The following is a 15,653-nucleotide window of genomic DNA, read 5'->3' as shown; positions in this document are numbered from 1 at the left end:
ACTAACTCTGGGAACACCCACTGAACTCCAAAAATGGCGAGGGCAATCTCCCAAAGAGTCTTAACCACTGTACAATGTAAAAGAATGTGATTCGTATTTTCCTCTTCACAGCCACACAAAAAACACCGGTTAGAGAGCTGCCACCCCCTTCTTTGAAGCTTATCCAAGGTGAGGATCTTCCCCCACGAAGCTTCCCAAGCAAAAAAAGACACTTTTGTTGGGACCTTATCCATCCAAATGCGTCTATTTGGGAAGGCACAGGCTGAGGAGCCAATCAGCATTTTGTAAGCACCCTTAACCCCCAAAACACCATTGCCTTCCCCTTTCCATCTCATTGAATCCTCCTCAGGAGAAGTCCTGAAGTCCCTCAGCAGATTCAGCATATCTCCTATCTGATCCAGCTCCCAATCATTGAAATCTCTAGCCAAGCTGAGATTCCAACCTCCTTGACCCAGGCTAGAGTCCCACACTTCACTTACTTTGGCATTCCTATGACCCGCCAAGGTAAACAGCTGTGGAAAAGTTTGTGATAGCGCCTCATTACCACACCACTTATCCGTCTAGAACAAAACTCTAGTCCCCTTCCCTACCTTAAATTCAATGCTCTCCTAGCACCAATCAGCCTCCTTCATGATCTCCTTCCATAATCCCACTCCAAAAGACCCACAAACTTCCTTAGTCCTCCACCCACACCCCTCTTGACCATATTTCACCCCTATCACCGTTTTCCAAAGGTTATCCTTCTCATAGGCATATCTCCATACCCATTTGCCCAGCAAGGCTTTGTTCAACAAGTCTATCTTTCGGATGCCTAATCCACTCTCCTCCTTTGGGCTGCAGACCACTTTCCAGTTAATTAAGTGAGCTTTCCCCTCCAAGCTTCCCCCCCCCCCCCCCCCCCCCGAAAGGAAGTCTCTTTGAATTTTTTCAATCCTTTTTGCAACAGACTTAGGAATGCGGATAAGGGATAGGAGGTAGATGGGTATGCTGGCCAAAGTGCTCTTGATAAGAGTAATTCTTCCCCTCTTCGAGATGTATTGTCTTTTCCACTGGGCTAGTCTTCTTCTCATTCTCTCTTCCACCCCATCCCAGGAAGAAGAGGTTTTATGGTGGGCTCCAAGGGGCAACCCCAAATAGACAGTGGGTAAAGCCCCCAATCTGCATCCTAGCTCAGTTGCCAACTCCTCTAGCTCATCCACTTCCCCAACAGGAATTAGAACACTCTTGGCAAGATTAATTCTAACCACGCCAAAATCCAGCTTAGATTGGTTAGTTGCTCTCTTCTAGCTTTGCAGAAAATGATTGTGTCATCAGCAAAAAGGAGATGGGAGACAGTCAGCTCCTCACCCCCTCTCCCCCGAAGCCTACATCCGGAAAGAAAGCCCCCCTCACCAGCCCGTCTAAGAAGGGTGCTAAGCACTTCCATACCCAAGACAAAGAGATACGGAGAGAGAGGGTCTTATTGCTGCAACCCCTTTGAGTTCGAAAAGAAACCGGCGGGCACCCCATTGATTAAGATGGAGAACTTAGCAGTTGAAATACACCACCACATCCAATCCATCCAACGAGACCCAAAGCCCATCTTTCAGAGCACCTTCATAAGAAACTTCTAGTTGATGCTATCATAAGCTTTTTCAATGTCCAACTTGCATATCAGCCCTTTCTCTTTTCTTTTGTGCCAATAATCAATCACCTCATTAGCTACTAGAGAAGCATCCAAAATCTGTCTCCCTCTCACAAAAGCATTTTGGTCTACTGAGACCACCCTATCTAGCACCTTCTTTGGCCTATTTGGTAGGACTTTGGCCAAGAGTTTGTACAAACCCCCAAGCAAGCTGATGGGCCTGAAATCCCCTAAGTCTTCAGCACCTCCTTTCTTAGGGATAAGGACCAGAAAGGTAGTGTTGAGACATTTGGCAAAGGACCCATGCTCATAGAATTCCTTAAACAGATCCACCACCTCCTCTTTCACAAAATCCCAGCATGCTTGCGAAAAAGCCGCTGTGAATCCATCCGGGCCTGGAGCTTTGTCTCCCCTCATCTCCATCAAGGTGAAATGGATTTCCTCCTCAGAAAAAGGCATCTCCAAGTCTTCAGCTTCCCGGGAATTAAGTTGATTGAGATGCAGCCCCTCAATGTCCGCTCTCCACCTCGGCTCTTCTGAGAGTAAGTTTTGGAAGGCGTTCACAATCCCCTCCCTCACCTCTTGATCCTCAGTTAGCCACTCCCCATTAATCATAATCCTATCCAGGGAATTATTCCTATGGTGGGCATTAGCCATCCGGTGAAAGAAACCAGTATTCCTATCCCCTTCCTTAAGCCACAGCTCCCTTGACTTCTGCCTCCAATGGACTTCTTCCATAAGCACCCATTTGAAGAAGGCATCCTTGGCTTCTTTTTTCTGCTCAGTTTCAGCTATAGACAGGCTCTTCTCGCTCTCCACTCCATCCCAATACTCCAGTTGCTGGAGGGCTGAATTTTTGTTGACTTCCAGCCTTCCAAACACCTCCCTATTCCAAACTTTAATTTTTTGCTTCAATACCTTCAACTTAGAGGCCAATCTGAAACTGGCCCTTCCTCTCACCTCAATCCCCTGCCACCACCCCCGGAGAAGACCATTAAAGTCATCCACTTTCAGCCACATATTCTCGAATCTAAACGGGGTAGGGCCCTTCCTCATCCCACCACCCATCAACAAAATAGGAAAATGATTAGAAGTAGGTCTATGCAGTCTGCATTGGGTGACCCCACTAAACATATCTAGCCACTACTGAGTCACAAGAAACCTATCTAGTCTGGCCCAGGATTGATTATTCCTACCCCCACTCCAAGTGAAAACACCCCCTTGCATAGGAAGATCAAGAAGTTCTAACTCATCAACAGTTTGGGCAAAACTTCTCATAGCACCAGTCAACCCCCAAGTGGACCATGATGAAACTTTTTCTTTCACTGTTTACGTTTTAACAAGTATTAAGTCATTAAAATGGAAAATCAACTCCTAATGGTAAATATAACTTGTTATATGAGCATAGATTAGATGACATTTGTGATAATCTGTTAAGTTTTCTCACTAGAGTAACATATTTAATTGATTATTTTGTCAGATCATTGCATACAATGTTCACTGTTCAGTGAAAATAGGGAAAGACTATAGCCTTCTAATCAGCCTCCGTCTTAGTAGAAGGAAAAAAAATGATTAGGAAATTAAGTCAGTACCAATAAGACTTAGGCAGAATGAATATTCTGCATTTTGGCATTTTTTAAGTACATTTTAGTCAGCATTGACAGATCTAATAAAGTATTTTGTGGATCAATTTGTTGTACTCTTTTTGTTGATGACCAACCATATCGGCACCTGGTTTCTGGTTCTAATGGAACTGCTGTAGCTGCTTAGTTTGAAGCTAACAATACCATGCTAAAGTCTTCTCATTGTTGTTATAAAAATGGAGAAGTCTTTTGTCTTTGGGATTAATCCTTTTATTAATATGCCATGTAATATTTGATGACAGTTCTTGTTAGAGTTGATGCAAGTACCACGAGTAGAAACTAAGCTCAGAGTTTTCTCATTTAAAATACAGTTTCCTTCCCTGGTTAGTGGAATATTCATTGGCTTTTTCCCCAATATTTTTGGTTGTTTAGTAGTAACTGAACTGACCTTATTATTGTTTGCTTCTCAGGTTTCTTATCTTAGAACAAGCCTAAATGTTGTAAATTCTGCAGCAGAAGAGGCAAGTTATTCTCCTGTTCTTGTTCTTCTTTTGGCACTGGCTCAACTATTTTGTAAAAGTTGATGTCTCATTAGTCTTGTTCTGATATTTTTATCAGATAAAAAACTCTGTGAAATTGAAAAGAATCATGCAGACAATCCTTCAATTAGGAAATGCTTTGAACCAGGGAACTTCTAGAGGTGAGAATTTGATTGCTCTCATATCCTGTGAAAATGAACCATCACATGTTATCTATGCAAATTAATGCCTAGTATCCTTGTGGGCATTGTCAAAGAGCTGTGTCAATGGTCTGATGTAGCATTGAGAGACATTGTTTTGAAGAGCCATGCACAAAGCTTTTTCATTTATTTATTTTTTAAATATACATAAGAACATAAAATATAATAATCGAGCGGCTAAAAAAGGAGGGTACAACCCAAGTATGCAAGAGACGTACAAGAAACACCCGAAAACACTAATGAGAACAGAGGAAGAACACACTTGCCATTCTGCAAAATATATATCCCCAAAATAATTCTATCCCTGAAAAATACATTCTACACGAGGCCTTTGAAAGCTACAACTATGATTTCAAGAAGACTTCTTTAAGAAACAAAACCAATTGCCCTATACCTTCAAAAATTGTAGAAGATTCTGAAAGGGGCCACTTCACAATGAACACAAAGGTGGTTAGCTTACTTCTGTTATATTTTTTATGAATGCAACACTCTAATTGAACAAAATTCTCTTTCTAATGAGTTGATTGATAGTAAGGATTTTCTCTCAAATTGCTTTCTAAGCAAAGACTTCAAAAGGGTTTCATACCTTCCTCATTGAAAAGGAGGAAGAACATTTTAAGATAAAAGGCCTTGCAAAAGGATTTAACATATGAAACAAACACTTAGGAACCTTCCAAACTAACCTATCTTCCTTTTTCTCTCTCTGGCTACAAAATTCTGAGAGAGAATTCTACTATCTCAAGCTTTCAATTGTGAAAATTTATCGTGGACTTCAGTTTCCAACAACCTGAACCTCTTCCACTTTATAATAATCTGCTACTATCCCTGCAAATCATTCTAAAACTCTGCATTATGCCCATTACTACAGATATACAGGTAAAGGATTAACGGGGTTTGTTTAACGGAGGAAATTGAAATTAAGGAGGGGATTGTCTAGGCTTTTCAGAACCTTCTTGTCAGAGCTAGGGGAGTGGGGAACCCAGCATTAGGGATATGTGTTTTGACACTTTAAATGTTCAGATTCAGCAAAGTTAGAGGAATTGTTTTTAGAGGAATTGGTGTTCAATGCTCTATCAGATCTAAATGGGGCAAAGCTTTAGGGTCAGATAGTTTCTCAATGGCTTTTTGGCACTTTAGTACTTTAGTTAGGACTTTGTTAAGGAAGAGGTGATGGGGTTTTTTAGTGACTTTCATGGGGGGGGGGGGGAGGGCAGAAGATCTTGAAGATTTTAAGCTTACAAGTTTGGTGGGTAGGCTTTATAAGTTATTGGCTGAAGTATTGGCTAATAGGCTTAACAAAATGGTGAATAAAGTGGTTTCCAAGTTCTAGAATGTCTTTGTGAAGGGAAGGCCAATTCTAAATGTCGTGCTTATAGCCAATGAGGCAATTGACTTTATGTTGAAAAGCAACAATTGTGGGGTGCTTTATACGCTTGGCATTGAGAAGACTTACAATAATGTTAATTGAGATTTCTTCCTTTTAGTTTTAGACAAGATAGGGTTTGGGTAGAAGTGGACAAGTTGGATTGGATCATATCAACAGTAAGTTTTTTTGGTTCTTATGAATGAAACTTTTTTTGATTTTTTTCAAAGCTCTAGGAGCCTGAGGTAAGGAGATCCACTCTCTCTGTATTTGCTTGTGCTAGCCATAGGGGCGCTTAGTTGCCTTCTTAGGAGGGCTAGGGAGGGTGGTTATCTATCAGGTTTCAAGGTAAGGGGTAGATAGAGAGTGGAGGTTTCTCATCTATTGTTTGTCGATGATACTTTGATTTTTTTTTTTATGAGGCCACTCAAGCCTAAATGACCTATTTAAGTTGATTACTTTTGTGGCTTGAGGCCATTTTAGGTTTGAAAATAAACCTAATCAGGAGCGAGCTCATTTTAGTTGAGAGGTTGGAGAACTTAGAAGATTTGACTTTTGAATTATGGTGTAAGGTGGGAGATCTTTTGACCACGTACTTATGTCTTCCTCTAGTTGTCCCTTATAATCTTTGGTGGCTTGGGATGAAGTGAAAGAGAGGTTTTGTAAAAGATTGACAATTTGGAAAAGACAATATATTTCCAAAAGGGGGAGACTCACTCTGTTTTTAAGCACTTTATCTGCTTGCCTATCTACTTTATGTTTTTGTTCCAGATGCTGACGAAAGTGAGTTTAAGGTTGGAACAAATTCAGAGGGTTTTCCTAAGGGGCAACAGGACTTTAGAGAGAGTCGTATTTAGTGAAGTAGGCAGTTTGTTTAGATAAGAAAAAGGGGGCCTAAGAGTTAGATGTCTTTCTATGCTTAACGATGCCCTTCTTACAAGTGGAATTGATGTTTTTCAATGGAAAGGGGGGCTTTCTGGAAGTAAGTTATAAGTGGAAAATACGGAGAAGTTCAAAGGGGGTGTTCTTAGGAAGTGAGAGACAGGTATGGGGTTAGGTTATGGAAAGCTATAAGGAAAGTGCAGGAGATTGTCAACCGTAGACTCTCCTCTATGGGGGAGATTGTCAACATTAGAGTCTCCTTTGTGGGTCATGGGAGGAGGATAAACTATTGGAAAGATAATTAATGCGGAGAAGATGAGCTTTTGTGTGTATTTTTTTTGTCCTTATTTGTCATAGCTATTTCGAAAGAGGCATGGGTGGCGGATTTTTGTGGAATTAGTCCAATGAAAGGGGTTTTTGGACTCTTATCTTCTCTATAAGCATCTAAAAGATTGAGAGATCGAGATTGTGGAGTGTTTCTTTTTTAGGCTTCAAGAAAAGGTAGTGAATAGGGGAGGGAGAAGATAAAGTGATGTGTTTGGAGACAAATAGTGAAACTTTCTCCATCAAGTCCCTTTACACTATCCTAGAGCTTGGGAGATTAGCACCTTTTCTGGTAGGTGTTGCTTGAAATTTGTGCATTCCAGCTAAGGCAAGCTTTTTTGCTTGGCAGACAACTTGGGGAAGACATTAGATTAGCTTTAGAGGAGAGGCTGGATGTTAGTTAACAAATATTTCCCTTATCATATTCAAGAGGAGTTGATTGACTACCTATTGTTGTATTGTGGCAAGACAAGGGTTTTGTGGCAGCTATTGTTCTCTCTTTTCAGAGTCTCTTGGGTGTTAACTTCCTCCGTAAAAGGTATCTTGTTAGGATGGCATGGCTCCTTTGTTGAAATGAAATGAAAAAAGGTGTGAGGAGCAACTTTTTTGTGCCCCTTTTGAGCAATTTGGAAGGAGAAAAGTAGAATACCATTTGAAAATGAGGAGCTTTTTGATCAAAGATTGAAAAGCTTGTTTCTTTGTAACTTGTTGTCTTAACTTGATTGATTGGTTAGGTTCTTATTGAGGGAGTAGTTTTTTGTTGTCCTTTTTCCTTTTTTTCTGATGCCTTTTGGCGATCGTTGTATACATCCTATGTTCTTTGGTGCACTCTATTTGACACTAATTGTTTAATACTACCTTTATTTACCTGTATAAAAAAAAAAAACATTTCACCCGTTTTTAATGTCTTTCCAAGTCCTTGAAACTTTCCTTCCTTTGTCCACAAGACCAATTTCTTCCTTCTTACCAAATTTTCCCACTATGACCTTAGTCCACAATCTATCCCTTGAACAAGCAAATCTCCATAGTCACTTACCTAATAAAGCATTGTTAGGGATCAAGAAGTGTGTGACACATAGATAGAAAAAAACAATAGAACAATTAACTAAGTGGAACATCTTTCCATATCTCCACTCCCCAATAGGAAGCCTCTATGAAGTTTTTCAAGTTTGTTGAAAGTGATAATGTTATCAAAGAAGAAGGCACATAGTGGTTGATTGAATGATAAAGTGCTTTTCCTAAGAGCCAACTTGAAACCCTTAGAAAAATACTGCCCCTTCCAAGAAGCAAGCCTCCTCTTGAACCATTTCTTAATTGAATCTTATACTGGCTTAGCATTAAAAAGGACAAACTACATGCCCTAAACTTTAAATACATAAAAGCATTCTTAAAAAGAAAAAAATGTTTGACCACATTCCTATCACCGAACGGAAAGGTGTTCTTAAATAGAAAACAAGTACAAAATCCCCAAACATGTCTATTCCTTCCCCCCACCTTAAAGTCCCCTAAGAAATTCTTCTTTGTGGCCTTTATAATAAAGCAGTTCAAAGCCTTGATCACCAACATAAACAAACACTTGGAAGTAAATCTTCTTAGCATTCTCAAGCTTTGGAAGAAACTAGAAGGAGAAGCATTAACCAACAACTAGGATATAACCAAAGAGATGCAAAATCTAATCCACCTGATACATTTTTTACCAAGGCCTATCTTTTGTTTTTGTTTTTTTTTTTTTTTAATAAAAAAATACAATGAGTTTATGAAGTAGTTTGAATTTTTTATTTATAGGAAAATGAAAATATCATTTACAACACCAACCAAAGAGGACAACAAAGTACATTTGAGGTATACAAAAGGAACCAAAAGGTGATAAAAATGAGAGAAAAACAAAATACATTTCTCCCTTTGTCTAAACCCACCCAATCAATTTGATCCATCACAGACATTGAAGCCACTTCTAAGAACATTCTAGCCTAAAGAAAAAGGGTACATAAAAATGATGTTTTGACAATTCAATTTGACTAGTCTTTATTTGAAATGATTTGTTATTTCTTTCTTTCTAGATAGTCTATGGTAAACACAAAGCAGTGATCCCATAAAACTCCATGCTAGCTTGGGAGAGTCTTTCAAGTGGAGTAGGTAACATCAACTCCACTTTAAATGGAGATAATAACAAATACCACAAGACCCTTTGTTTTAATGCAATGGAGAAGAATGTGATCAACTGATTTTTCATCATCTTCATGGAAAAAGCATTGATTCACCAAGGTCTAATGTCTCCTTCTTAATTGTAGCAATGTCAATATCCTCCCTAAAATTGATTCCCAAGTAAAGAGCTACACTTTTGCACAGGCCCATGAATTTCAAACCACTTCCATAGGAAAAGCCCCCCTGCTTTCTAGTTCTAGATAAGTATAAAAAGATTTGAGTGCAAATTTCCTACCCTTTGAATTGTTCCAAATCAGTCTATCTTCACCATTCCTTTTTACTAATCACTCTCAAGTCGTCATAAGAAATGCTCAATCCTTTCTAATTCCCATCTTGAAATTGTGTTAAGAAATATTGTCTATAATTCCATCCCCCACCTAATTCCTTCCACGAATTTGCAACCCCTACATCATTTGAATTGGCTATGACAAGCATAGAGGAATCAAGATGCAAGAGCGATACACCACATCAACAATCCTTACAAAATTTCACCTTTTTACCATCTCCCACCATAGAATTGGTTCAACTTTAAAGTCTCCCCAACGTCTTCTTATTGCTTGCCATACCTTGCCTTAAATCCTTTCCTCATGCCTATGGAACACCACTCACACACTTCTTCCCTAAACTTCTCAACTATGACTTGCTTCCATAGAGACTTCCCTTTTACAACAAACCTCCTACTTGTTTTGCCAAGCAAAGCCTAGTTTAGATAGATAAATCTTAAGGTAGGTAAATCCATAATACCAAGTCCTCCTTTCTTTTTTTCCATACACACAAAGGCCACGTAACCAAATGCAACTTTTTGTCAAGGGTCCCACCCCTCAAAGAAAATCTCTTTGAATCTTCTCAAGTCTCAAGCTCATCTTTCTTGAGATGGCAAGTAAAAATTTAAAAATATATCGGTAAGTTAGACAAAGTACTCTTAATCAACATGAACCTACTACCCTTGGATAGGTATTACCTCTTCCACAAAGTAAGCCTTTTGTGAAATCTCTTTTATACCACATACTAAACTATTGACGCTTTAAAAGAAGGTCCCAATGGGAGGCCTTAGTATGCGGTTGGGAGATCACCCAACCCACAACTTAACAAGGCGGTCAACTCCTCTGTATTATGCATGGCCTTACTAGAATTGAGACACTTTTCTCTAGATTAATTTTCAACTAGCAACTACCCTAAACCACAAGGGTCGAACTCAAATATATCAATTGCTCTTGGCAAGCATCACAAAAAATGAGAGTGCCATATGTAAACAGAAGACGAGACCACTCCACTCCCTCATTGCCCTTCCCTCTTCCCACCTTGAAATGAGAGATGATACGACTCCAACCCTTTCTAAATAGCTAAGAGCCTCTGTCACTAAAATAAAGAGAATAGATCCAATTACCTCAATCTCCTTTGACTTTGGAACAAATTAGTGGGAGTATGGTTCACTAGCATTAATAATCTTGCTATTGGCATTCACCACTTAATCCAATCAATCCACTACTGGTCAAACCCCGTTGTTTCAAGCAATGCTCATAGGAAACCCTTATTCACAATCATAAGCAGAATCTACAGCCTTGTTTTCAATAAGCATTGCATTGAAAATTTGTTTACCCCCCACAAAGGAATTTTGACATTTGGAAACCATACTTCCCATCACTTTCTAGAGTCTATTGACCAAAACCTTTGTTAGACGTTTATCTAGGTAACCAATGAGTCTCAAGTCCATTAAATCTATGATTCCTCCTTTTTTTAGAGACTAAGACCAACAAGGTGGTGTTTAAGCTTCTTTGAAAGAGATCTCTCTCATGGAACTCCCTAAAGAAGTCTACCACTTAATCCTTCACAAAATCCCAACACTGCTCCTAATGGGCCATGTGAAACCATCTAGTCTAAGAGCTTTCTCCCCACTGAACCTAGATAAAGCCACAAAAACTTCCTTCTTTGTGAAAGACACTTCCAAGCCCCCTAAATCCTCCATCCCTAATGAATTGAAAGACATTATGTGAGTACCAGGTATTCACCATGCCAATTTAGATAGAAGGCTTGTACAAGAACTAAATACTCTCCTTACTCTTAGAATCCTTTGGGTGCCAAAGCTCATCCACCCTTGTCTTGCTAATATAATTCCTCTTACAAGCTTTAGCCATGTTGTGAAAGAATTTGGTATTTTTATCTTCCTTCTTGAACATAATTCTCTTGATTTATACCTCCATGAAGTTTCCTTTAGCAAGCTCAATTATTATAATCCACCAATGCTACTCTCCTAGCCACAACTTCTTGTACAAATAGAGAAGTTTCCCTCTCCTTTAAACCCAAAAACCAATTTGATCAAAATCCCTTTCCTTCAAATTTTTACTCTAAAGATCTCTTTGTTTATCACCTTTAAATTTTCCATTAAAGCTTTCAAATTAAAGGAAGAACATGGCTAAAAGAACCCATGGCAAAGCCACCCTACTCAAATTTTAAAAATGAAAATTTTCTATTTACTTTTAAGAATTAAAAAAAAAATTAAAAAGCAAAAATGCATGCCCTTCTCTCACTTCCCAACAAAATAATTTTGTATGAGGACAAAAAAAAAAAAAAAAAGGTTAAGTACAGATACCAAATGGACTTTATATATACATATATATATATATATATATATATATATATATATATATATATATATATATATATATATATTTTTAATTTTTAATTTTATTTCATTTATTTAAATCCTTATAAAATGATTCTTGTTTTAAAATTTTGCATTTGATCAAGTAGTTAACCAATCTACAAATGACTACATAATAATTTAAATTATATACTATTAAATCATTGATATATTTTAATTTTATTTAAATATTTGTTTTTTTTAAGTATCTTTTTAGTGGTAGGTGGTTTTCAGTTTAATTTTGAGATTTTTTAAAATGTTTTGATTTTTAGGTTTAATAAAATAGTTACTAATTTATGACTGACTACTTAAGTTTTAATGATGATGCTACATTTATATTACCATGTTATAAATAACTTTTGAATAAAAATTATATTACTCTCGAGTGATTTATATTTAATTAGTTCAAAAAAACCTAAAAATATATTAGTGAAATTATTGAATTTTCCTAAAAATTCTCTTAACAAAAACTTTCTAAAATATTAAAAAAAATTCTTGAAAGATTTCTTGCCATTTTAAAATTCTTTTGAAAATATTCTTGAGTTTTTGGGTAAATTTTTAATAAAATCTAAAACCTTTTTTTACCAATGTTTTAAGCATTTCTATTATTTAATTTGATGCATTGTATTTTTTTATTTTTTTATTTTGTTGTTATAACTAATGCCAATAATTGCTTTATGGAATGAAGATAAAAATTTATCTATATTTATTATAATCCACACTTTTTTACTTTACCCCCCTCTAACCAAATTTTCTAGCTGCACCATTGAAAAAGAACCCCTAAAATCATAACCAAACTACCAATTTTTTATCAAGCTCCTAAATCCCTCTACCTTATGCCATATATTCTCATACCACCTCCATAAAAAGGAATAGGAGAGTGTTCAAAAATTAGCCTCAACAAGTTGCTCTAGAACAAACTATTGAAATGGTTCTCCTTATCTTGGTAGACATGGAAAATGTCCTATCTTAACACCAATAGAATATTCAAACCTCCACACCATGTAAAAATGGCCCTAATTAGTGGAAGATCACATAGATTTAGTTCCTCCCTAATTGTTGTAAAATGCCTCATAACTAAAGAGAGTCTAATGCAGTTCCTCCTGACTCAATTTAAATCCTCCTCCAACCCATCAACCCTCCAATATCCATCATTGAGCCCAAGAATATTTCTGCTCCCTCCCTGAACCAGCCATGCACTCTAGTAAAAAAAAACCGATATAAAATTATCTTTGTAGCTTTTGAAATGACCGTAGTCAGAATAAATGCCTAATTCCATTCTAAGAAACTCTAGTACTCTATTATTCCCAAAGGCCACAACACCTTTAGTCACCCTTCCATAGCACCCCAGTTCAAAAATTTGCCCCCAAATTGATCAACATCCCCTATACCTTGGTTTCTTAAAGGCACATCAAGTCTGCCTTCTGAAAAATTATTAGAGACTTAATAACCTAGTGTTTCTTCTTGTTAATTACCTTTCTAACATTTTAAGAAATAATTCTTATCTTCATAAGTTAACTAAAGCTAGCCCAGACTTGTCACCCTTACTCTTTTGCCCTGCCAAATCATCATAATTCATTATGCATTCCAGTTTCTGAAGGTCTGTCCCTGTGAGTTCTTAATGGCAAAACAATCTTACTTTTCCTCAATAGGTCTAGGGACTGATTCCTCTTCTTGCTTCCATCCTCCTCAAAAGGACTAAAATCTCCTCTTCAAACCCTTTGACAAGCATGCCCACAAACCTATTGAACATAAACATTCTGTAGTGCCCACATAGAACAAGGCTTCTTAGCCTCCTAAACTAACCTCATTAATGAAGTTCCATTCCCAAGCATAAAAAGGGAAACCACCTTTGCAGGATGGACATTAAATTCTCACACTTTCAATACTCAATGCCTCAGCTCCTTGTTAACTAATCCCTCCAAAGCCCTCGAAACTCTACTAATCTCCTATCTTGGAAAACCATCCTCAATGATGACTTACTAATAACTGAAGACCCTTAATTAGCCCAAACTTTTGGTACCTTCCTAAAGTCAATCATACAATCCAAGTTTGAAGTGTAGGTCCCACTTGCCCCCCACCCCCCCACAAGGAAGGAATTGTATTTTGAAATTTTGTTGCTCCTATCATGATCACCTTATCCATCATCGTTGAGTTTTTTTTTCTTTATTGTTTCTCTAGGACTTGAATTTGGACCTCCCACATCCCACCCTAATCCTTTGCCACTTGAGCCATTCCTTAAAGGGCTTATAAAGTAGTTTAAATTAAATATTATTACTTTAATTATGTTATCGGAATAGTGAATATTGGGAGATTGAGGAAGCCCGATGAAGAGATGGAAAGGAGTAAAACTTAAGGAGTCTTAGTGGGAGTTCGTTTGTTTTTGTGTATTTTCCTATTTTTTAGTTGTCTTTGGTGGGAGGATTTCTCATCCTTCTTCTTGTACTTCTTTTTATATTAATATATCTTTGTGGCGTTTCCAATAAAAAATAAATAAATAAATAATTGCTAACCTATTGAGTATAGGATTTTTCAAAAAGCTGGCACTATATTGAAGAATTAGGGTTATGTTCTGTCATGGAAGATGAACTTGTATTATGATAGGTGGCGTTGTAATAAAATTAGGGTTTACAAGAGCTATTTGAATTAGGCATATTTCTGGGCTTAAGGTCAATCTAGACAAGAGTAATATTTATGGTATCAATTTGGATCAAGCTCATATTTCAAGGTTGGCTGAGACGCTTGAATGCAAGGCTTCTGGCTGGCCTATACTCTATCTAGGTCTTCCTTTGGGTGGGAACCCCAGGGCAGGTGGATTTTGGGATCCTGTGATTGAGAGAATTTCAAGAAGATTAGATGGATGGCAAAAGGCATACCTATCCTTCGGAGGGAGGATAACTCTCACCCAATCTTGCCTTACCCATATGCCCTGTTACTTTCTTTATTTATTTAAGTTACCCGCTTCAGTCGCTGCAAAAATCGAGAGGTTGCAAAGGGATTTTTTATGGTCAGGGATTGGGGAAGGCAAAAGAGATCATTTAGTCAGGTGGGATGTCGTGTGTAAACCGAAGGAAATAGGGGGTTTGGGTTTTGGGAATATTTCTCTGAGGAATCTCGCTCTGTTAGGGAAATGGCTGTGGAGGTACCCTAGAGAGGGTTCAGCTCTATGGCATCAGGTCATACTAAGCATTTATGGTTCACACTCCAATGGTTGGGATGCTAACACATTAGTCAGATGGTCACATCGCTGTCCTTGGAAGGCTATTACTCAAGTCTTTCAGGAATTTTCCTCGTTTACTCGGTTTGTGGTAGGAAATGGGGAAAGAATTCGGTTCTAGGAAGATTTGTGGTGGGGGGACCAACCTTTGGGATCCCAATATCCAAGACTATTTAGAGTAGTCTTGGATAAAAACATACCTATTTCTTTAGTTCTCGGTCCTACTCGTCCTTTCTCTTGGAATTTAAATTTCCGTCGTAACCTGTCAGATTCTGAGATAGAGGACTTAGAAGGCCTCATGCGATCTCTTGATGGATTGCATTTATCTCCTTCGGTTCCAGATGCCAGATTGTGGCCCTTATCTTCTTCAGGGCTTTTTTCAGTTAAATCTTTCTTTCTAACTTTATCCCAATTTTCTAGATCTCCTCAATTTTTTCCTTCTAAGTTCGTTTGGAATTCTCAAGTTCCTTTCAAAGTGCAGTCCTTCATCTGGTTAGTGGCACACAAGAAGGTGAATACTAATGACATGTTACAAGTGAGAAGACCCTACAAAGCCCTTAGTCCTGATATTTGTATTCTGTGCATGAAGCATGGGGAATCGGCTGATCATATTTTTCTTCATTGCTCCTTGACGATTGGGTTGTGGCACAGGTTATTTCAGTTAGCTAAGATGGATTGGGTCCCCCCGAGGAGCATCCTTGACATGATGTACATCAAATTTAATGGATTTGGTTCGTCTAAGAGGGGGATAGCCTTGTGGCAAGCTGCAATCATCGCTCTTATTCAGATTGTGTGGTGGGAAAGAAATGCGAGGATTTTTGAGGATAAAGCAAGGAATTCAGAGAATCTTTGGGACTCTATTGTTTTCCTTGCTTCTCTTTGGGCTTATTGTTCCAAGGTTTTTAAGGGGACTCCCCTTAATGTGATACAACTTGATTGGATAGCAGTGTGTACTCCATAAGGAGTGGTCCTTTTAGAGTGTTTGCTTGTTCTTCAGTGTATTTTTCTATAATTTAGCTTTCTTTGGCAGGAGGATTTCTCATCCTTCTTTTGTACTTATTTTTATCTATCAATA

The 15,653-nt window shown here is 37.9% G+C and overlaps 1 protein-coding gene across 1 annotated transcript in view; it reads left to right on the top strand.

Moving 5' to 3' along the window:
- LOC117925619 (formin-like protein 13) overlaps nt 1-15,653 on the top strand; it is a 74,587-nt gene that overhangs the window by 28,090 nt on the left and 30,844 nt on the right. The window contains 3 exon segments of the mRNA XM_034844684.1: nt 3,510-3,590; nt 3,678-3,728; nt 3,826-3,907. Coding sequence (XP_034700575.1) covers nt 3,510-3,590; nt 3,678-3,728; nt 3,826-3,907 — 214 coding nt within the window.

The sequence above is a fragment of the Vitis riparia genome, chromosome 11 (genome assembly GCF_004353265.1).
Source record: "Vitis riparia cultivar Riparia Gloire de Montpellier isolate 1030 chromosome 11, EGFV_Vit.rip_1.0, whole genome shotgun sequence".
NCBI classification, from domain to species: Eukaryota; Viridiplantae; Streptophyta; class Magnoliopsida; order Vitales; family Vitaceae; genus Vitis; species Vitis riparia.
The sequence above is the reverse complement of the archived record's forward strand: the minus strand, read 5'-3'. Positions and strand labels throughout refer to the sequence as shown.